The sequence below is a fragment of the Mobula birostris genome, chromosome 17 (assembly GCF_030028105.1).
Source record: "Mobula birostris isolate sMobBir1 chromosome 17, sMobBir1.hap1, whole genome shotgun sequence".
NCBI lineage: Eukaryota > Metazoa > Chordata > Chondrichthyes > Myliobatiformes > Myliobatidae > Mobula > Mobula birostris.
The window spans coordinates 11,408,209-11,432,209 of NC_092386.1; the positions used below are offsets into that span (position 1 = coordinate 11,408,209).

The window sequence follows — 24,001 nt, forward strand, 5'->3', positions numbered from 1 at the left end:
CGGCTGAAAGAAGACTATAGCTAGGAGTTTTACGTCCAAGTATACACATTCCATCAAAAGGACAGGCGGGTAGGCAGAGGGGTGGCGCGGCTCGGGTGGTAAAAAGTGAAATCAAATCATTAGAAAGAGTGACAAGGTGTTGGAAGATGTTGAATCATTGTGGATAGAGCTAAGGAACTGCAAGGGTAAAATGACCCTGAAGGGAGTTGTATACAGACTCCCGATTGGTAGTAAGGATATGGTCTGTAAATTACAATAGGAGATAAAAAGATGTGTGTCAAAGGGGCAATGTTAAATTGTCATCGGGGATTTCAATATGCAAGTAGATCATGAAAATCAGGTTGGTGCTGGATCCCAAGAGGGAGAGTTTGTAGAATGCCTACGGGTAGCTCATGGTTGAGGCCACTAGGGAATCAGCTATTCTGGATTGGGAGTATTGAATGAACCAAAATTGATTAGAGAGCTTAAGATAAAAGGACCTTGAGGGGAAACTGATTGAATTCACCCTGAAGTTTGAGAAGGAGAAGCTAAAGTCAGATGTATCAGTATTACAGTGGAATAAGGGGACTTACAGAAGCATGAGAAAGGAAATAGCCAAAATTGATTGGAAAAGAACACTGACAGGGATGGTGGCAGAGCAGCAATGGCTGGAATTTCTGGCAAGCAATTCAGAAGGCACAGGGTATACACATTCCAAAGAGGACGAAGTATTCTAAAGGCAAGATGACTCAACCGTGGCTAACAAGAGAAATCAAAGCTAACATAAAAGACAAAGAGGGGGCATATAATAAAGCAAGAAGTAGTGGGAAGTTAGAGGATTGGGAAGCTTGTAGAAACCAACAGAAGGCAACTAAATAAGTCATTAAGAAGGTAAAGATGGAATATGAAAGTAAGCTAGCCAATAATATTTAAGAGGCTGCCAAAAGTTTTTTCAGATACATCATGTGTAAAAGAGAGACAGAAGTGGATATTGGACGACTGGGAAATGATGCTGGAGAGGTAGTAAGGGGCAACAAGGAAATGGCAGATGAAATTAATATGTATTTTGCATCAGTCTTCACTGTGGAAGACACTACCAGCATGGTGGAAGTTCCAGTGTGTCAGGGATCAGAAGTGTATGAAGTTGCCATTACTAAGGAGACCTGATGGTGTACACCCCAGGGTTCTGAAAGAGTGTCTGAAGAGATTTTGGAGGCATTAGTAACGACCTTTCAGGAATTCTGGAACGGTTCCTTAAGACTGGAAAATTGCAAATGTCACTGCACTCTTGCAACATTCTTCAAGAAGGGAGAGAGGCAGAAGAAAAGAGACTGTAGGTCAGTTAGTCTGACCTCAGTGGTAAGGAAGATGTTGGAGTTCATTGTTAAGATGTGGTATCAGGGTACTTGGAGGCACGTGATAAAATAGGCCATAGTCAGCACGGTTTCGTCAAGGGAAAACCTTGCCTAATAAATCTGTTGGAATTCTTTGAAGAAATAACAAGCAGGTTAGACAAAGGAGAATCGGTTGATATTATGTACTTGGATTTTCAGAAGGCTTTGACAAGGTGCCACACATGAAGCTGCTTAACAAGCAATGAGCCCATGGTATTACAGGAAAGATCCTAGCATGGATAAAGCAGTGGTGCGTTGACAGGAGGCAAAGAGTGGGAATAAAGGGAGCCTTTTCTGGTTGGCTCTCAGTGTCCAGTGGTGTTCCACAGGGGTCTGCATTAATTTGCAGGCTGAGTCTGTGGTGAGGAAGCCAAATATCATTTTATTATTCATTTCAAGAGGACTAGAATAAAGCAAAGGATGTAATGCTGAGGTTTCGTGGAGCACTGGGGGAGGCCTCACTTGGAGTGTTGTGAGCAGTTTTCGATCCCATATCTTAGAAAGGATGTGTTGAAACTGGAGAGGGTTCGAAGACGTTCACAAAAATGATTCCAGGATTGAACAGCTTGTCATATGAAGAGCGTCTGATGGCTCTGGACCAGTATTCACTAGAATTCAGAAGAATGAGGGGTGACTTCATTGAAATCTATCGAATGGTGAAATGCCTTGATAGAGTGGATGTGGAGAGACTGTTTTTTATGGTGGGACAGTCTAAGACCAGAGGACACAGCCTCAGAAAAGAGAGGCGTCCATTTAGAACAGAGATGAGAAGGAATTTTTTTAGCCAGATCGTGGTGAATCTGTGAAATTCATTGCCATGGGCAGCTGTCTTTATGTATATTTAAGGCAGAGGTTGATAGATTCTTGATTAGTCAGGGCATGAAAGGACACAGAGAGGAGGCAGGAGATTGGGACTGAGAGGAAAAATGAATCAGCCATGATGAAATAGTGGAGCAGACTCGAATAGCCAAATGGCCTAATTCTGCTCTTGTATCTTATGGTCTTATGATTGGTTGGTTAGATATTTGAATTGACATGCAGGTGTACATTATAAGGAGTGCATCCTAACACTAGCTTGATAAGCAAAATATTTTTTTAAAAAGATAACAAAGAAATTACTTCCATTTTACATGAAACATTGAAATATTTTGGACACCTCTCTTTCCCAAAACTTTAAAGAATGCAATATTTTATCTGTGGAAATGTTTTAATCTTTATATATTTCCCCTTTTCAGATTGATCTCCTTGTTCCTATGAGAGTGACTGGCATAATTACTCAAGGTGCTAAAGATTTTGGTCACATACAGTTTGTTGGTTCTTACAAGGTCGCCTACAGTAACGATGGAAAGAACTGGACTATTTATAAAGATGACAAACAACAGAAGGATAAGGTGAGTTTGCCAACAGCTACTGAATCAGCAATCAGCAGCAGAACCTGTTCAGTGTCTGTTCAGCACTGCTCAGTATTTTCTGATTTCTGAAGATTAAATTTTCTACTTTATTTTCTGTTGTATTCAGTGGGGAAATCATTAAAGGGGTTCGTCATTATAAGATTAGATGCAATTCATTAGGAAAGTATTTTTTCTATGTTAAAACCTTTATATAAAGATGTGTAGCACTTCTGCCAAGTTCCTTTCGAATTCTCTAAGTCAGGCAAACAGGGTACATATCTTTAGATGTTGGAAATCTTGAGCAACATTCTCAAGATACTACTTAGTCCTGGCACCCCTATTGAGTCAAAGGGCACCAACAGCAGCTCGCTAGAGTCGTCGGCCCACAGCCATTCCTACAAGTTGTCCTTCGGTGAGCCCGTCTCAAAAGATCCTTCCCCTCCCTGGGTGAGGTCATCAGAGCTTCTACTGGTGTTTCTGTACCACTGGGTTTTTTAATCGGGTGCAGTTGCTAGCCCCATACTCAACCCTCTTTCTTTCACAGTCAGGCCGTGGCAGATTGAACACACACGAAAAGTCACCAGATTTATGAATGGACAATGAACTCATGTATTCTGGGTGGCAGGGTGGAGATATGTCTCCAACAAAGGAGGTGTAAAGCACTCCTTCCCTTCGCTAGGCTGCAGGGCCACATGAGGCCACGGGAGCAAGTGGTGGATGGTCGTATGAGCAGCTGGTGCATATCGCAAGTCCTGGTTATGCAACCGCTGACACCAGGCAGACAATCTCTGAAGAGTATTGATAATGGCTGGGGTCACTCATCTTATAAAGACGCTGCCCAGAAGAAAGCAATGGCACACCACTTCTGTAGAAAAATTTGGAAAGACCATGATCACCCTCATCATACAACACAGCATATATGTATGTGTGTGTATGTATATATATGATTATGAGGACACGCAGTCCCCTTTTATTGTCATTTAGTAATGCATGCATTAAGAAATGATAAAATGTTTTTCCAGAATGATATCATGAAAAACACATGACAAACCGACAAAAACTAACAGAAACCACATAATTATAACATATAGTTACAACAGTGCAAAGCAATACCATAATTTGATAAGAACAGACCATGGCACAGTAAGAGTCTCAAAGTCTCTCGAAAGTCCCATCATCTCACGCAGACGGTAAACCTCCAGCGCCGCCAACTTGCCGGTGCAGCATCCCGGAAGCATCCGACCACAGTCTGACTCTGAGTCCGTCCAAAAAACTCCGAGCCTCCGACCACCTATTCGACACCGAGCACCGAGCACCATTTCTGCCGAGCGCTTCGACCCCAGCCCCGGCAACAGGTGATACGCAAAGCCGAGGATTTGGGGCCTTCGTCTCCGGAGATTCTCGATTGCACAGTAGCAGCAGCAGCGAAGCCGGCATTTCAGAAGTTACTCCAGATGTTCCTCTGTGCTTCTCACGGCTGTCTCCATCAAATCCCGCATATGATGATGATGATACTACCTCACTATTCTTTTCCTTTCTTGCTCTCTTCTTGCACTACCTGCTTAATTACTTGGTTAATATATTTCTTGTTGCAATTTATAATTTTTATTGTTCTGTACAGCAATGTACAGAACAACAATTTCACGACATACGCCAGTGATATAAAACCTGATTCTGATTCTAGTTCTTAGCTGAGCAAGTCAGGCAGCATCTATGGAGGGGAACCTATTGGGCGCCATGGTAGCATAGTGGTTACCGTAACACTACTACAATTCAGAGCATCAGAGTCTGGGGTTCTGTAAGAAAGTTTGTACGACCTTTCTGTGTGCATGTGGGTTTCCTCCAGCAGCTCCGGTTTCCTCCCACAGTCCAAAGATGCACCGGTTAGTAGATTAATTGTAAATTGTCCTGTGATTAGGCTAGGGTTAAATAGGAAGGATACTGGGCAGTGTGGTTTCGTGCACCAGAAGGGCCTTGTCCTTGCTGTATCTCTAAATCAATAAAAAATAAGCAGTAGCCATTTCAGACCAAGACTCTTCTTCAAGACTAGAAAGGAAGGGAGAAGAAGCCAGAATAAGGTGAGGCTGGGGAGCAGCACAAGCTGGCAGCTAATAAGTGAGACCAGGTGAGGGGGGGGAAGGCAGATGGGTGGGGACAGGGGATGAAGTGAGAAGCTGGGAGGGGATAGGTGCAAGATGTAAAGAACTGAAGGAGCAAACCCACACGGTCATGGGGAGAACATACACACTTCTTACCGACAGTTCAGGAATCAAACCCCAACTGGAGATCATTGGCACTGTAAAACTTTGCACCTTTCACTGCATTCTAGACAGTACTCTCTTTGGTCAGTAGGTTAATTGGTCACTTGGGTTTAATTGGGCAGTGTAATTGAGATAGATATTCACTGCTTTCTCATGTTTGCTCAGCTTACTTTCTGAATAACAGCTGCTATTTGAAAGATCACAAACAGTCGCAACTGTATTGCTTCGTTTAACTTCTGGTTGTAAATGGAAATCACTCTTCAGTTCTTAAAATGCAAATGAAAGCAGCTTGAAGTTAAAAATGCACTCGTTATAGAACAAATAGGGTCTGTATTTTGAAGACATCCTGCCTATAAAGAGCCACTGCTCCTGCTTTATTATTGCTCAAGAGTATAAGACAACAAGGTGTTTAATTTGGGTTGTTTCAAATGGACAAGCTGACTCTTAAATTGCTTAGATCAAGGTAACTTGCAGAACCAGATGAATAATATCAGTTAGCATATCAATAACTGACATTTATTGTTAGAAAAGTCTAACAGCAGTTAGCTTTGCAGCATTAAGTAACTAGCGAAGATCTATGTTTCCAAAAATATTCTTTTAGATTCTTTTTGTTAGTAGGATATCTGAGGAAATACCACATGTTTGTGAATTCATCCAAATGGGAGTAAAAGGGGTATAAATGTAGAGAGCAGTTCAGGCTTATTAGGAATGGGGTAAGGAACATCAGAAAACAAAAATCCAAATGGCAGATGGAGTTTAATACAGACAAGTGTGAGGTATTGTGCTTTGGAAGGACAAACCAAGGTAGAACATACAGGGTAAATGGTAAGGCACTGAGGAATGCAGTAGAACAGAGCGATCTGGGAATACAGACACAAAATTCCCTAAAAGTGGCATCACAGGTAGATAGGGTCGTAAAGAGAGCTTTTGGTACATTGGCCTTTATAAATCAAAGTAATTGAGTATAGGAGTTGGAATATTATGATGAGGTTGTATAAGGCACTGGTGAGGCCAAATCTGGAGTATTGTGTGCAGTTTTGGTCACCTAATTACAGGAAGGATATTAATAAGGTTGAAAGAGTGCAGAGAAGGTTTACAAGGATGTTGCCGGGACTTGAGAAACTGAGTTACTAAGAAAGGTTGAATAAATTAGGACTTTATTCCCTGGAGCTTAGAGGAATGAGGGGAGATTTGATAGACGTATATAAAATCATGATGGGTAAAGATACAGTGAATGCAAGCAGGCTTTTTCCACTGAGGCTAGGAGAGAAAAAAACCAGCGGACATGGGTTAAGGTGAAGGGGGAAAAGTTTAAAGGGAACATTAGGGGAGGCTTCTTCACACAGAGAGTGGTGAAAGTGTGGAATGAGCTGCCAGATAAAGTTGTAAATGCGGGCTCACTTTTAACATTTAACCATATAACAATTACAGCACGGAAACAGGCCATCTGGGCCCTTCTAGTCTGTGCCGAACTCTTACTCTCACCTAGTCCCACCGACCTGCACTCAGCCCATAACCCTCCATTCCTTTCCTATTCATATATCTATCCTATTTAACTTTAAATGACAATATCGAACCTGCCTCAACCACTTCTGCTGGAAGCTCGTTCCACACAGCTACCACTCTCTGAGTAAAGAAGATCCCCCTCATGTTACCCCTAAACTTTTGCCCTTTAACTCTCAACTCATGTCCTGTTGTTTGAATCTCCCCCACTCTCAATGGAAAAAGCCTATCCACGTCAACTCTATCAATCCCCCTCCTAATTTTAAATACCTCTATCAAGTCCCCCCTCAACCTTCTACGCTCCAAAGAATAAAGACCCAACTTGTTCAACCTGTCTCTGTAAATTAGGAGATGAAACCCAGGCAACATTTTAGTAAATCTCCTCTGTACTCTCTCAATTTTATTCACATCTTTCTTATAATTCGGTGGCCAGAACTGGACACAATATGTACTCCAAATTTGGCCTTACCAATGCCTTATACAATTTCAACATTATATCCCAACTCCTAAACTCAATGCCCTGATTAATAAAGGCCAGCATACCAAAAGCTTTCTTCACCACCCTATCCACATGAGATTCCACCTTCAGGGAACTATACACCATTATTCCTAGATCCCTCTATTCTACTGCATTCTTCAATGCCCTACCATTTACCATGTATGTCCTATTTTGATTAGTCCTACCAAAATGTAACACCTCACATTTATCAACATTAAACTCCATCTGCCATCTTTCATCCCACTCTTCTAAAGTGGTCTAAATCTCTCGGCAAGCTTTGAAACCCCACTTCATTATCCACAACTCCACCTATCTTAGTATCATCTGCATACTTACTAATCCAATTTACCACCCCATCATCCAGATCATTAATATATATGACAAACAACATTGGACCAGTACAGATCCCTGAGGCACACCGCTATACACCGTCCTCCAATCTGACACACAGTTATCCACCACTACTCTCTGGCGTCTCCCATCTAGCCACTGCTGAATCCATTTTACTACTTCAATATTAATACCTAATGATTGAACTTTCCTAACTAACCTTCCGTGTGGAACCTTGTCAAAGGCCTTACTGAAGTCCATATAGACAACATCCACCGCTTTACCCTCGTCAACTTTCCTAGTAACCTCATCAAAAAATTGAATAAGATTTCTCAAACATGTTTTTAAGAAAAACTTGGACAGGTACATGGATGGGAGGTGTATGGATGGATATGGTCCAGGTGCAGGTCAGTGGGACGAGGCAGAAAAATGGTTCAGCACAGCCAAGAAGGGCCAAAAGGCCTGTTTCTGTGCTGTAATGTTTCTATGGTTTCTATGGTTTCTAGAATCCATTCCTCCAGTTTCCGTAATGGACAACTTGTTTGTCGGCATCTTCGGTATATCTTTTAGTTTATTGGAATTGTACCTGTATTTTGAAAATCGATTATGCTTTGTGCTTTGGAAATGGTTTGTGTTTTAGAAATGGTTTGTAATTTCAAATGGGTTTATAATTTGTTAATATTTAAGATCGAAATCCTCTGTGAGCTTTAAATGTGCTTTAAGAGCGTTGTTTGGATTTAAGTGTGTATCACTGAAGATAAATGATCTGTGTTTTAAACTACGTTGTTAGCTGAAAGTTTCTTCTTCTTGGGAGAGAGAGGGGACCCGCCACTCGAATAGTGGATATTGGCAGCTAAGCTCAACGTGAAGAGTAAACAGGGAGTGAACTAGCTTTTAAAGATTGTGTAGTTACAGTATAATCTCCCTTCAGTGAGAGTATTCATGGTTATTTATATCCGATGGGGCTTATGGTCTCCATCTGAGTTTAGAACTTTGCGGTCAGCAAACCCAATACTGTCACAGCAGCTTGGGCTCATTTGGTCTGAAGGACCTGCTGCTGTGCTGTATCTCTAAATAAAAATAACATAAATAATATGTAAAAATATCAGCCTTGTTAAATACATTTAAATATATTTACCTTTATAAAACTAAAACTAACATCCACATATGACAAATAAATTAAGGTAAGTTAAACGTACATAAAGAAACAATCAAAACATTCGTACTTAACTTGCTTCAAGGAGCCACCAACTCCTGTTCCTCTGAAGGAGCACTACTGGCCTGAGAAATCGGGTGCAACGGGACTTGGAAGTCCTCAAGCAGGATTTACTAAAGGTTAATTTGCAGATGGTGAGGAAGGCAAAGGCAGTATTAGCATACATTTTGAAAGGACTAGAATATAAAAGCAAGGATGTAATACTGAAGCTTTATAAGGTATTGGCCAGACTGCATTTGATGTCTTGTTGTGGTCTTTCATTGATTCTGCTATGGTCATTATTCTATTATGGATTAATAGAGTATGCCCACAAAAAAATTAAATTCAGGGTAGTATATGGTGATGTACATGTACCTTGATAATAAATTTGCTTCGAACATTGAACTTTAAGTATTGTGAGCAATTTTCATTTCCTTATCCAAGAAAGGATGTGCTAGCATTGGAGAGGGCCTAGATCAGGGATTCTCACCTTGGGTCCATGGACCTCTTACTTAATGGTATTGGTCCATGGTACAAAAGAAATCCGAAATCCCTGGTCTAGAGGACGTCCACAAGAATGATCCTGGAAATGAAAGGACTAATGTATGTAAACATATGAAGAGCGTTTGAAGGCTCTGGGCCTGTACTCAATAGAGTTTAGAAGAATGATATGGAATCTCTTTGAAACCTATCAAATATTGAAAGGCCTCCATACAGAGGATGTGGACAAAGTGTTTCTACAGTGGGGGAGTTGAGGACCAGAGGGCACAGCCTCAGAATATAAGGATGTCCCTTTAGAACAGAGATACGGAGAAATTTCTTAACCAGAAGGTGTTGAATCCGTGGAATTCATTGCTGCAGATGTCTGTGGAGGTCAGGCCATAGGGTATAGTTAAAGCAGAGGTTGAAAGTTTCCTGATTAGTAAGGTCATTAAAGGTTATGGTGAGAAGGCAGGAGAATGGCAGAACAGAATTAATGGGAGGAATGGTCTAACTCAGGTGTTCCCAACCTCTTTTTTTTGCCATGGACCCCTACCATTAACCGAGGAATCCGTGGTTCCCAGGATGGGAAGCCCTGGCCTAATTCTACTCTTATGTCTTATGGTCTTATGGTGCCGTGTTTAACCTGGCACAGCCTTACAGATAGATATCTCTGCCCAAGAATCAGGAAGCCCATGGAAAATCATGTTGTCATGCCCAGTCTGTGTGAACAGGGCAGACAGTAGTGTGGAAAGTACCACTGCCAATTTACATCAATGTCAGTGCTGGAAAATAGGGAAAGATCTGCTCCATTGTCCTGTGATTGAAGAGCTTTAGGAAGCACTTTGAACCAAGTCTCCTTGGAGAGAATACCTATAAGGACTTTCAGACTTCATGCACTTAGACCGGAAAAATCAATAGGCATTGATGGCAGTTTCTGTAATTATCTGTGGTCTCCTTGAGCAGCGATTTTCATCCAGCTGCCGCGAGGTTACAATAGTCCTTTGATTGTCACCAACTTAGTAGCTCAATTCGGTGTCTAGTGTAAGACATTTTCATTTTCTACTTCTATTGTGGGTGCATCTAAATCGAGAAAGAGGAGCAAAATTATTTGATCATTAAAAGGTTGTTGAATACACAAGGATAAGAAACTATAGTTGATGTTGTGGGGGTTTTAAATTGAATCTGGATACCATAGGTTACTGATCAATTCTAATCAGATGATGGAAGGAAAGAAATGGCAAAATGGCTGGAGGTCAGAACGATACAACAGTCTATTACAAAAGCATGTCATCACTTCAGTTAAGTGGAATTGCATAGAATATTGGTATAGATTTATTATCGGTGCATATAGCAAGATACTAAGATGCATCGATAAGAACTGGCAAAAATCAACAGGAAATACCTAGGCTGGCATGGTAGTGTAGCGGTTAGCATAACGCAATTACAGAGCCAGATGTAAGATCAGGGTTCAGCTCCTGCCACTGCCTGTAAGGAGTTTGTATGCTCTCCACATGACTGCATGGGTTTCCTCCCACAGAAGCGTCAGGACTAGGACTGCCAGGCTGGGTAACAGTTTTTCCCCTCATAGTGTGAGACTCATGAATACCCTTCCACCACTGAACTCTTGTCACTGGAATAGCGAACTGTTTGCCTGTGCTGCGCTCCACATGCAGATTGAATTATATTTTATTAACTTATTTATGGTAATATTTTGTTGTAGGTGCTGTGTGTGATACAGGTGCGTTTTGTGGGTGCACAATGGTCCGGGGGAATATTATTTCATTTGGGTGTATATATGTACAGTCAGATGACTTGATCTTAAGCTTGAACTTGTAAGGACAAATGGATCAGGGTTGTTGAGTTGCGGGCATTCTGTGTTGGTGCTGGAAGCATGGTGACACTAGTGGGCTGCCTGCACAATCCTCTGTGATTTGATTTGAAAGGTTCAAAGAATCATTTTATTGTCAAAGTATGCATATACAATACAACTCTGATATTTGTCTTCTCCAGATAGCCATGAAATACAGAAACGTCATGGGAGTTGTTGAAAGAAAAGGCATAACCCCCCTCCAATGAAAAGGAAAAGAAACAAAACTCACAAACCCCAACCACCCCCCCACCCTCTCCCTCGCACAAAAAACAGATCACCCACACAGAATAGCACAAACAAGAACATCAGACCCCAAACCCCCAATGCTTCCCTCACACAAAAAGTAGCATATCGCCCACAGGAAAGAGAACACTGAAAGCTGAAGGAGACCAATATAACCGGCAGTCCAATAATCACATAAATCTCAGAATTTGAAAATATCCTCCCTTCAGCATCGTGGAAAGTGGTCACACAAACTCAGCCCTTGTGTGAAGAGTAACTGCCATACCGGGTCTGAACATCGCCAACCTGACTACTGACTGTCGTCAACCCCATGGCCTCCACTGAGAGCAATCCCTCCTCAGCATTTGCCTTGATACTTCAATCTTCTTTGATGCATTGAAATGGAGTCGGTCATGACCCTGTGCCCTATCTCTGGTCTTCTCCACGAAGCAGCTAGTGCTCTCCGTCCTCTCTGGGGATTGCAGAGCACCAGATCATTGGAGCGAATTCCAAAATACACATCACAGGCTCCAACTGTTTCCGAAACCCAATCAAGATGAAAAGAACAAGCAGAAGATGTAGAGAAAGTGAAATAATTGAAGAGATTGGCTATCTGAAAGATGTTGCCTGAGGAATTGTTGTTGGCACAAATGATGCATTTCACTGTATGTTTTGATGTACTGAACATGTGAAGGATAAAGCAAATCTTTCTTTCTTCAAAAAGATATAGTGCAAAGCTTGTCTTGCATATTGCTCATGCAGATTAAATCGTTACACAGTGCACTGAGCTAGAATAAGGTAAAACAGTAACAATGCAGAATAGAGTGTAAAAGCTGCCAAAAGAGGGCAGTGCTGGTAGGTGATAGAGTACAAGATCTTAGTGACGTAGATTGTGAGGCCAAGAGTCCATCTTATTCAACTAGAAGTCTATTCAAAATTCTGCTAACAGTGGAACCAAACCTGCCCTTGAGCCTGGTGGTTCGTATTTTCAAGCTCTTGTATCTTCTACCCGATGAGAGAGAGGAGAAGAGAGTGGAGTGGTTTTGATTATGCTGGCTGCTTACTGAGAAGGCATAGTAACTGGCTTCTGTGATGTGTGGACTACTGTATATCCACCACTCTTGTAGGGAGCAATTGCCGTACAAAGCCACAATGCTTTCTTATTAGATTAGATTAGATTCAACTTTATTGAGATTGTACCGAGTACAGATACAAAGCCAATGAAATGCAGTTAGCACCTAACCAGAAATGCAGAGAATAGTGTTATTTACAAAATAACTGCGAATAAAAAGTAAGTGCTACGGCACACAAATATAAAAGTACTGAGACAGTACAATTTGGGTGCAATGCAGCTTAGCGCTGTGATGTGAGGTTCAGCAGTGTCACAGCCTCAGGGAAGAAGCTTTTCCTGTGCCTGCTGGTGCGGGAGCGGAGGCTCCTGTAGCGCCAACCGGATGGGAGGAGAGTAAAAAGTCCACGGTTAGGGTGAGATGCATTCCTGATAATGCTTTTCACCCTGCCCAGGCAGCGTTTATGGTAGATGTTCTCAATGGTGAGCAATCGGGTGGCGATAATCCGCTGGGCAGTTTTCACCACACGCTGGAGTGCTTTACGGTCCAATACGGGACAATTGGCATACCACACTGAGATGCAGTTTGTGAGTATGCTCTCAATGGTACAGCGGTAAAAGCGGTAGTGATGCATTGTTAAAAATTAGCAAGGGTTGACAGAGACAGGCCGAATTTCTTTAACTTCCTGAGGAAGCAAAGGCGCTTGTGGACTTCCTTGGCCATGTTGTCTTTGTGGTTGGACCAGGATAGTTGATGTTCGCTGTAGCAACTTGAAACTTCAACCCTCTTAACCAGTTGGTATAGACAAGAGTGTTGTTCTACACTTTCCAAACTGATCACCAGGAGAAGAATAATGTCTTTCTGCTTTAAGAACGAGTGTGGATAACATCACCCTTATTCACACCACACTGTGTCCGTCATGCATGTTCCCACACCGTCTTCTGATCTAAATCACATTGGAGACTTAATGTGAACTCCTCACAGATCACATTCCCAGAACAGAATTCTTCAAGGACTGTGTTACTCTAAAAAATGCTGTGCTCTGAATCAAAGTCAACATTAATATAATTTTCATGATTTTGTTTTTGTTTCGCAGTGCATTACATAGAAAAATACTATAAATTACAATAAGAAATGTATATATATGTAAAATAGGTAATGCAAAAAAAAGGCAAAAATATTGTGAGGTAGTGTTCACCCAAACTGTCTCTACCAAAGTAGGTGCAAGATGCTCCTTCCCTCTAGTAGCCTGCAGGTCACCCTTGGGCAAGGTGCAGTGCCTGCTTAGTCCCCTGATCAGGGGCATGCGAAGCCATGGGAGCAGGTGGTGGATGGTCGTACGAGCAGCTGGTGCATATTACGTCCTGATTATGCGACCACTGATGCCAGGTAGACAATCTCTGCAGTACTGATAATTTGGGGTTGCCTGTCTTGTAAAGACACTGCCCAGAAAAAGGCAATGGCAAACTATTTCTGTAGAAACGTTTGCCAAAAATATTCATGGTCACCATTATCACCTACGCCAAATGACTCTGCGCATAACGATGATGAGTGTTTACCCTAGGTTCAGAAATCTGATGGCAGAAGGGAAGAAGCTGTTCCTAAAATGTTGAGTGTTGATCTAAACCATCATTTCTTTTTCCCTTTTCACAAATGCTGCATGAGTTCCAGCATTTTCTTCTCTAATTGCAGCTCATTTTCTTGCACAGCCTGGAGACTTGGAAATATTTCATGTCTTAGCTGCAGCACCAGCACCAAACCTACCACACCCCACTAGTCAGTGCCTGCCAAACAGAAAGGACTTCGAACATAAGACCATAAAATTTAGGGGCATAATTTAGCCATCTGGTCCATTGAATCTGCTCCATCATTACATCTGATTTATCATCCCTCTCAACCCCATTCTCTTGCCTTAACCCTTTAATCTTTGACACCCAACCTACCTCCAATTTAAATATACCCAATGACCTGGCCTTCAAAGATGTCTGTGGCAATGAATTTCTCAGATTCACCACCCATGAGCTACAGTAATTTCTCCTCATCTCTGTTTCAAAGGTAAGTCCTTCTATTCTGAGGTTGTGCCCTCAGGTCTGAGGCTCCCCCTCTGTAGGAGACATCTATACCCCTCATAATTTCTTATAGCTCTATCAAACCTCCTCTCAATCTTCTACATTCAAAGGAATAAAGCCCTATCCTATTCAATCTTTCCTTATAACTCCAGTCCTCCAGACCCAGCAACATCCTTGTAAATATTCTCCGTACTCTTTCAATCTTATTTACATCTTTCCAGTAGGTAGTAGCCAAAACTGCACTCAATACTCCAGATTAGGCCTCACCAATGCCTTACATAAATGCTACTGCTATGCAGTAGGAGAATTACTCTGTCCTAGGGAGGGCTATGTAGGAGGGGAGATTAGGGTTAGGTTGATCTTAGAACAGGTTAAAAGACGGTCACAACATCAAGGACATAGGGTCTATACTGTGCTGTGGTGTTCTATGTTCTATTACAACACCACATGTAAGATCAGAGTTCGAATCTCGCCACTGTCCTTAAGGAGTTAGTACATTCTCCCCATAAGCACGTGGATTTCCTCTAAAATTCCAAAAGAAGTATGGTTAGGGTTAGTAAGTTGTAGGCGTATGACGTTGGCACTGGATGCACAACGACACTTGCGGACTGTCCTCGCTGATTGGATTTGACACGAACAACGCATTTCACTATATGTTTCAACGTATAGTCATGTAACAAATAAAGCCCATCTTTAATCTACTGGTAAAAAACTTAGGTTGATGAGGATTATATTACAGTCCAGTCAGTAATAATGTTGTTTTTTTCTCATTTGGCAGGTTTTCCAAGGTAATTTTGATAATGATACACACAGGAAAAATGTAATAGATCCTCCCATCTACGCACGATATATTAGGATCTTGCCCTGGTCGTGGTATGGCCGGATCACTCTGCGGATGGAATTACTGGGATGCACAGAGGAGTGATAGTGGACGGTGGTCACTGACAAGAAAGTTATCACCGTACGACTAAATCTCAACAAAAAAAAACTGCACAAACCTGTAAGATACTGGAGGGTTTTCACGAACAAGTTGTTCAGATTGTGATAGGCATGAATCGTTAGGTGGTCTCAGCCTGCTCTTTGTCAGACTTTCATACGGTGATTTTTCTTCCTTAGAAGTTTATTTTCCTGTGTTTTGTTTATTTGTATATAATGAAATAAAACTTGTGCAATTACAAACCTTAACCCACCTCCCTTCCCCCCAAGTTTGATTAATTTGCATTTAAACTAATATTTCTAATAATTATTCCAGGTGCCATTATTGCATCTTATTTATTGTCAATTTCAAAAAGTTTTATTTTGGCTGTTAAGAATGAAATGGTTTTCAATCGTTTCAGTTTCACTTTGTCACTATAGTCAGGCAGTAAAACGACTGAGCATTGATAAAGCTTTCTATAGGGTGTACCTGTCTCTTATTGTTAACAGACACTGAAGATTTCTTTAAAGGTGTCTTTTTCCCTAATTTCATTAACATATGCTTACAGACTTACCTACATAAGATCAATAGATATATGATTCTGTATGTATGGGGGCTCATACCTAATATGCTAATAAAGGAGCCCAGAAAAGCTAATTAGTTACTGCAGTATATCAAAATAATTAGGCAATAAATTTTATTAATTCCTGATTAACAAGACAATAAATCCCTGAACACACAAGACAATAAATCCCCGAACATACACTCAATGGTCACTTTATTAGGTACAGGAGTGGAACTTGGTGTGGTCATCTGTGCTGTAACACATCCACTTCAAGGTTTGACATGTTGTGCATTCAGAGTTGCAGATCTGCACACCCCTATTACCTTCTTGTCAGCTTGAACCATTATGGCCATTCTCCTCTGACCTCTCTCCTTATCAAAGTGTTTTTGCCCACAGAACCGTTGCTCACTGGATGTTTCTTTTTGTTTATTGCACTATTCTCTGTAAACTCTAGAAACTCTTGTGTGTGAAAATCCCAGGAGGTCAACAATTTCTGAGATACTCAAGCCACTGTGGCTGGCACCAACAATCATTTTACAGCCAAAGTCACATAGATCACATTTCTTCCCCAATCTGACGTTTGATCTGATCAACATCTGAACCTCTTGACCATGTAAGCATGCTTTTATGCATTGAGTTGCTGCCACCTAATTGGCTGATTAGATGTTAGCATTAACAAGCAGGTGTACCTAATGAAGTGGCCACTGAGAGTACAACATAACAATAAAATTAATGCTTGAGCACACGCCACGCGCCACGCCTTTTTTGGAGCTCATTCAATGATACCAAATTTTATCATTTTTGTGCAGCATGTTTGTATTGCCAACCTAAGTTATTCTGTTGCAATTTTTATTTTTAATAAAAAAAGCAAATACCAATATAGCAAAGAAATAGAGGGAATACGGAATGCTGTTGTAATAATTACTAAATGTGGATTTCTGTTGGACACAAGTTGTTTGTCCTAATCTGTTCAGTTCAGTTATGATTCAGATAAATGTGAGGCGGCCTCTGTATATCAATGAAGACATAACTATGATGTTATTGTAAGTTACTCATTTAAGCCATTTACTGTTTAGTGACTTGATGTACACACACAGTTTTGTCAACTTTGCCTCAGTGCTTATATATGCAATTCAGCAAAAGTCATCCAAAATTTACATCCATGTAATTTCACTGTGATTCAGGTGCTGTTGTACCTCTCGCTCAGAAATGACCTGTTGGTGTTATAAATATCATCACAGATAATCTCTACTTTTAAATATTAATGTCCACTTTGTTTAAAGCTCTTTTATTTCTCACTAAAACACAATGGGCGATGGGGAGAGTTGGGCAGCACGGTAACGTAGTGGTTAGCACAACACTTTACAGGCGACCTGGGTTCAATTCCCACCGCTGCCTGCAAGGAGTTTATACTTTCTCCCCGTGAACACTTGGATTTCCTCCAGGTGCTCCGATTTCTTCCCACAGTCCAAAGACGCACCGATTGACAGGTTAATTGGCTATTGTAAGTTGTCCCATGATTAGGATGGGATTAAATCGGGGGCATGGCTCAAAGGGCCTTTTCCACGCTGTATCTTAATAATAAATCATCCTCAACTCCACTAAAGCCCAGAGTGCATAGAGCAGGGTTTCCCAACCTGCAGTCCACGGACACCTTACTTAATGGTGTTGGTCCATGGCATAAAAAAGAATAGGAACACCTGGCATTGAGGCAAATCGATAGTATTGTGTACTGAGAGAGGAAAAAGAATAATCCTTCTTCTCTGGGATTCCTGAATTATTCATTACATATGTGTTTATGTTACATATATAGTTAATATTAACAACATCAACTGCGTGTTTTAAATGTACATCATATCCGAAATTCTGGGGAATGTCTGGCTCAGGTATATCTGTGGAGAGGAATAAACAGTCAACGTTTCAGCCCAAGTCCATTCATTAGAATGGAGGGTCTTGGGCCAAAATGTCAGGTCTTTATTCCCCTCCATAGATGTTCCTGGACCTGCTGAGTTCCTCCAGCATTTTATACGTGTTACTCTGGATTTCCAGCATCTGCAGAATGTCTTGTGTTTTAAGTGTGCATCACTTTGTTGTAAGCTGAAGTAAACCATGTGTTTGGCAGTTCTGTTAGTAGTTGCCTTTGTCTATGAAGAAACGTTTGCACATGATATGCTATCTTTTATTGCTTCCACACTCTATGTGCACAAAGCTGTAACACTGCTTGCAAAAATATCAGATTGGAAGTTTCAGTCACTTTTATCCTTTTAAATGTTCTGCAACAATAATTGTCACATTTTCCTGGTTAAATGGAAAAATTCCAAAGCTTGAGTAATAGCAAGAGTCAGTAGCTAGTAAACTGAAAGACACACGATTTTATTTTTGATTTGGAAATGAAGATTGTTGACCTGTTGTAACACTCCTGTGTTTTTGGCTCACCATTATTATGCCATGTCACACTCAGTGGCCGCATTATTAAGTACCTCCTGTACCTAATAAAGTGGAAAATGAGTGTTTGTACGTGGACTTCTGCCGCTGCAGCACAGCCTCTTCAAGGTTTGACATGCTGTGCATTCAGCGATGCTCTTCTGAACACCATTGCTCTAACACGTGGTTATTTGAGTTACTGTCACATTCCTGTCAGCTTGAAGCAGTCTGACCATTCTCTCCTGATCTTTCTCATTAACAAAGCATTTTCATCCTCAGAAATGCTGCTCGCTGAATTTTTGTTGTTTCTCACACCATTCTTTGTAAACTGCGTGAAAATCCCAGGAGATCAGCAGTTTCTGAGATACTCAAACCACCCCGTCTGGCACCAACAATCATTCCTCAGTCAAAGTCACTTAGGTCACTTTTGTTCCCCATACTGATGTTCGGTCTGAACAAGAACTGTACCTCTTGACCATGTCTGCATGCTTTTATGCATTGAATTGCTGGCACAGGATTGGCTAATTAGATATTTACATTAACGAGCAGATGTCCAGGTGTACCTGATAAAGTGGCCGCTCTGTGTTGATAGATAGAAATGCATCTCCAGCCAATAGTGCTCAATGCTTGACACTGCCATCTTGATGATTTGTCTTCTGCCTCTTAAATTCATTCCATTGAAGTCAATGTTAGTAATTGTTTAAACGGAATATTTTCACAGCATAAAGAAATATATTAATGCTGACTTGCAAGTATCAATTGTTAATTTTTTCCCCAATTACTATGACATATACAAAGCACATTTCTGTTCAGGACTAAATCTTGCTTCAGAAATGTTGATGCCTTTTTCAGATGTCTTTGCTATTGGCCTTTTGGTTGAATAAGTCAAATTTTCCAAGTATCTGTTGAGTAGACATATGCAGGTCTCAGCCATACCATGGTTAATATGAGAGGAACTTAACTTTAAAGTGATTGGCGGGAAGTATTGGGGGGGTGATTCAGAGGTAGGTTCAGAGTGTTGGGTCCATCTAACGTGCTGCTAGGGATGATGGTAGAGGCAGATACATTAGGGACATTTAAGAATCTCTTAAATTGGCATGTGGATGATAGAAAGATGGAGGGTTATGTAGGAGGGAGTGCTTAAATTTCACGTTGCCACATATGAGGCTGCTAAACAGGGTAAGACATCATGATATACAGGAAAGACACTAACATTACCTGACTGGCACAAGGCAAAGAGTGGGAATAAAGGGAGCCTTGTTGGGTGACTGAATTCTGGGCCAAGTAGCCTAGTTCTGTTCCTATGTCTTACCGTCTAAGTTGATTTTAGAGTAGGATAAAAGGTCAGCACACTGTTGCAGGCTGAAGGGTCTGCGCTGTGCTGTCACGTTCTACGCTCTAGATCTCATTATCCCTTCTCTCTGCCTTTTAAAAAAAACTTCAGAAAATATATCTCCACTTTGTTGCTTTTCCACAGGAACTATTGATCATTTATGTGGGAAATGGGGAAAAAAAAGTATTTTACCACCATGTGTAAAGCTATGTGCATTAGTGACTAACAGGGGGCAGCACTGTAGCATAATGGTTAGCACGACACTTTACAATACCAGTGGCTCAGGTTCAATTCCCACCGCTGTCTATAAGGAGTCTGCATTGTTCTTCCTGTGACCGCGTGGGTTTCCTCCAACGTTGGGCGTTATATATTGTCCTGTGATTAGGCTAGGGTTAAATCAGGAGGTGTAGCTCAAAGCTGCTGAAAAGACTTATTCCATGCTGTATCTCTAAATAAATAAATAACTAAGAGCAGGGAGGCCAGAGTGCCTTGATTCAAACAAGAATGGTGATCAAAAGTGATGCTTCTATTATTTTTGTTATTTAGAGCACAGTAACAGGCCCTTCCAGCCCAATGAGCCTGGGCCACCCAATAACACCCATGTGATCAATTGATCTACTAACCCCTATGTCTTTCTTTTTCAATCTTTTTATTAGTTTCATAAAATATAAACATGACATAATAGTAGTACAAAGTTATTGGGTATATCGATATAATTAACAAGAGTAATTATAAAGCCAAATAATACTTAATTGACAAAACTCCCAATCATATAGAATACCAATGAATAATATAGAACAAAGAAAAATATCTAGAAAAAAATACCCCTACGTCTTTGGAATGTAGGAGGAGACCACGTGGTTACAGGGAGAACATACAAGCTCCTTGCAGACAGCTGTGCAACTGAACCCGGATCAGTGATGTTGTAGCGTTGTTACAATTACCACTATGCTACTGTACCATCCTATAGATATATTTTGTAATCACATAATCCACCCTCCCCCACTTTGAAACAATTAAAATAGAATAGAGCTTTATTGTCACTGCTCAAGAGAACAAGACCCTGGTGCTACTACTAAAAGACTGCAGCTGAAACCATTAAGGGAGACGCGAGGGAACGTTCTTTCAGAAACTGAAGGAATCCAGTTTCTTCCACACATTATTTATCAGAAAAAAGCTGCTGGGCTTATGCCAACAAAGTTATGAAAAACATTTCAAGAGGTAGAATGAGGCTTTACAAAATTGTCTGTATTAATGAAGAAAGGTATTTTTGATAACACTTTGAAGAGAGCGAGTAGAGCTTTCAGGGCACTAAAATCCAAAGCTATCTTCATTGCAATAGTCTTTGAATATTTCAGTTCTGAGAAGGAGGGAATAAATGTGCTCCACCATCAAGTTCACACAACCACACCGTAAGAAAGGATGCACAGCTCAGAATCTGACAGAATAGGCCACAGCTGTTTATTTGGCACCACTAACCCTACTCACTCCCCACAACCCAGACTACTTCTTTTCCCCATGTTATATGTGCTTTCTCCATGTCCTCCAGTTTCCTCCCATATTCCAAAGACGCGCAGGTTAGGGTTAGTGAGTTGGAGCCCTGGAAGCATTGTCCTGCTTGTGTTGTACTGTTGAAAATGACGTGCTTGCTGTACATTGCTGCGTTCTGCATTCTGCCAATCATTGTGGGCATGCTATATTGGCGCCAGGATATGTGGAGACACTTGCAGGCTGCCCCCAGTACATCTCTAGTTTGTGTTAGTTGTTGATGCATTTCACTGTGTGGTTCAATGTACATGTGGTAAATAATATTAATTTGGTCTTTATGTCCACCCCTCCCTTTTTGGAAAGTTGCAATTAACATATTCCACATCAAGAAAACTTACTGCATGAATTTTCATTCCTCTATAGTTCCATTTTGAAAGTTTTAGTTAGAATGGGTTGTCTAGCCACTTACCGTACTTCAACAGGAAGTCTCTGCCCTCTGACCTTTGACTCACCAGCTAGTGGAATTCATTTACTCCCCTAAACCAGCTCGTAATTTTCAACCAACAACCTGATGGCTTAAACATTGAGTTCTCTAACTTCCTGTAATTTCTCGCCCCTCCGCCTTCTCCCTTTTACTGGTCCCCATTCTGGCTCCCTTCTCACCTCTTCTATTTTCCTCTCATGCCCATCACCTCCCTCTGGTTCCCCTCCTTCCCTTTTTTCCATCGTCCAGTCTCCTATCAGATTCCTCTTTCTTCCGCCTTTTGCCTTTTCCACCTTCCACCTGCCACCTCCCACCTTGTTATTCATCCTCCCTCCCTCCCCCACCCACTCCACTCCCCTCCCCCTACTCCTGGTCTCATGTATCACCTGCCAGCTTGTGCTTCTTCCACTCTCCCCATCTTCTTATGCTGGCTTCTGCCTCCTTCCTTTCCAGTCCTGTCCTGAGATGTCGACTGTTCATTCGCCTTCATAGATGCTGTTTGACCTGCTGAGTTCCTCCAGCATTTAATGTGTGCTACCCTGGATTTTCAGCATCTGTAGAATCTCTTGTGTTTATAACGTTATACTCATTGCTCAGACAAGCAATAAAAATATCAAATTATTCAATAAACTTGGCCACAGAAAAGAAATGTTAGGATTATACTTCTCTGATGAGTATACTGAATGGAATTTCCAAAACTTCCTCAGTGGAAAACTCAAGGATACTTTTGCTATTTATCACAGGCTTCTGTTATCTCTCACTGAATTTGCTCCAGATTATTGACAGAACTCTGATAAAAATCACTGATAGATTATGCTAGTAAAGAGATATTTTAGGAAATATGTCCATCTGCAATAAAATCTCTTGAAATAAGAATAAACTTCAGATGCTAGAAATCTGGAATAGCGGGTAACACTGTGCGGGTTAGCAGGCTAGAAGAGAGAAACAGAATTAATATGGCAGGTAGAAGACCATCTTTTCTTGAAAACAGTGAAAAAGTACTTTAATAGTGCACTATGCAGAGTCAAGAAAGAATATATGCATAAAAACGAGAAAGTCTGCAGATGCTGGAAATCCAAAGCAACACACACAAAATGCTGGAGGAACTCAGCAGGTCAGGCAGCACCTATGGAAGTGAATAAACAGTTGACGTTTTGGGTCGAACCCTCCTTCAGGACAGGATATACGCATATGCACTCAATGGTGACTTTATTAGATTTCTCCTGTACCTAATAAAGTAGCCACTGTGTGTAAGTTCTGCTACTGTGGCTCATCCACTTCAAGGTTCAACGTGCTGTGCATTCAGAGATTCTCTTCTGCACACCACTGTTCTAACAGCTGGTTAGTTGAGTTACTGCTATCTTCCTGTCAGCTTGACCCAGTATGACCATTCTCCTCTGACATCTCCCTCTAACAAGGTGTTTTTTTTTGTTTTCACACCAATTTCTGTAAACTCTAGAGACTTTTGAGCATGAAAATCCCAGGAGATCAAAAGTTTCTGAGATGCGCAAATGACCCTGTCTTGCACCAACAATCAGTCCACAGTCAACGTCACTTGGGTCACATTTCTTCCCCATTCTGATGTTTGGTCTGAACAACAAATGAACCTTTTGACCATGTCTGCATGCTTTTATGCATTGAGTTGCTGCCACATGATTGGCTGATGAGATATTTGCATTAATGAGTGGGTGTACAGGTGTACCTAATAAAGTGGCCACTGAGTGTACTGTGCACAAACAAAGATCTCTTGTGAATTGCTTCACGATATCCTATCAGTTCCCCTACAATGGTTATCATTAAAGATTGCAAATGTAGTAACCAATCTGATCAAGCAATTTATGCAAAATATTTAAATGAAGATATATTAGTGTTCTGTAATTTATTCTTTGGGAAATACTGATGCTTATGTTACAATAAATCCCTGCAGAGGCTGACTTTCCCTCTGAGAACAATGAGATAAGATTTCAACTTGATGGGCTTCTTTTATTGTGTGAATGGCAATTATATCTCAGAAATGTGGCTTAACAACAGTCAGTAAGTTAAAACAGCATAAGTTATTTAATAGGGATGAAATAACCACTGCAACCTTAGTGACTGTGTAATAATACTCATGTTTTTTGTATTAGGCTCCAGATCTGATGGTTAATGCAAAATCAGTACAAGCTTGTATGTTCTTCAGATTAACAATAAATCTTTGAAACATCCACATTTCAGAAAATATGTTTCATATATTGATTCAGAGATAATGGTTTGTGATTGTAATTGCATACTTAAATCTGTTCAGTGAATTCTGCATAGTAATATATGAGATGATGTCCTTAGATTCATACAGCCTTTCGGTCCATCATTTTCAGTCTGACCATTGAGTCCTGCACATACCAATCCTCTTTACCAGCACCTGGTCCACGGTCTACCACCTGTACTACAACCTCGCTATAGCCTTGGTAAACTGCATTCTGATTCAAGTGTTTATAGGCAAAGAGTCAGAGAGCACTACTTCACAGAAGCAGGACCTTCAGCCCATC

At 41.0% G+C, this 24,001-nt stretch overlaps 1 protein-coding gene across 2 annotated transcripts in view; it reads left to right on the plus strand.

Moving 5' to 3' along the window:
• LOC140211501 (EGF-like repeat and discoidin I-like domain-containing protein 3) overlaps window positions 1-23,669 on the plus strand; it is a 298,350-nt gene extending 274,681 nt beyond the window's left edge. For both annotated transcript variants that reach the window (XM_072281267.1, XM_072281268.1), the window contains 2 exons: window positions 2,609-2,764; window positions 15,045-23,669. In XM_072281267.1, coding sequence (XP_072137368.1) covers window positions 2,609-2,764; window positions 15,045-15,191 — 303 coding nt within the window. In that variant the 3' untranslated portion in view covers window positions 15,192-23,669. The remainder of the gene's footprint in view (window positions 1-2,608; window positions 2,765-15,044) is intronic.
• The last annotated feature ends 332 nt before the right edge of the window (window positions 23,670-24,001 follow it).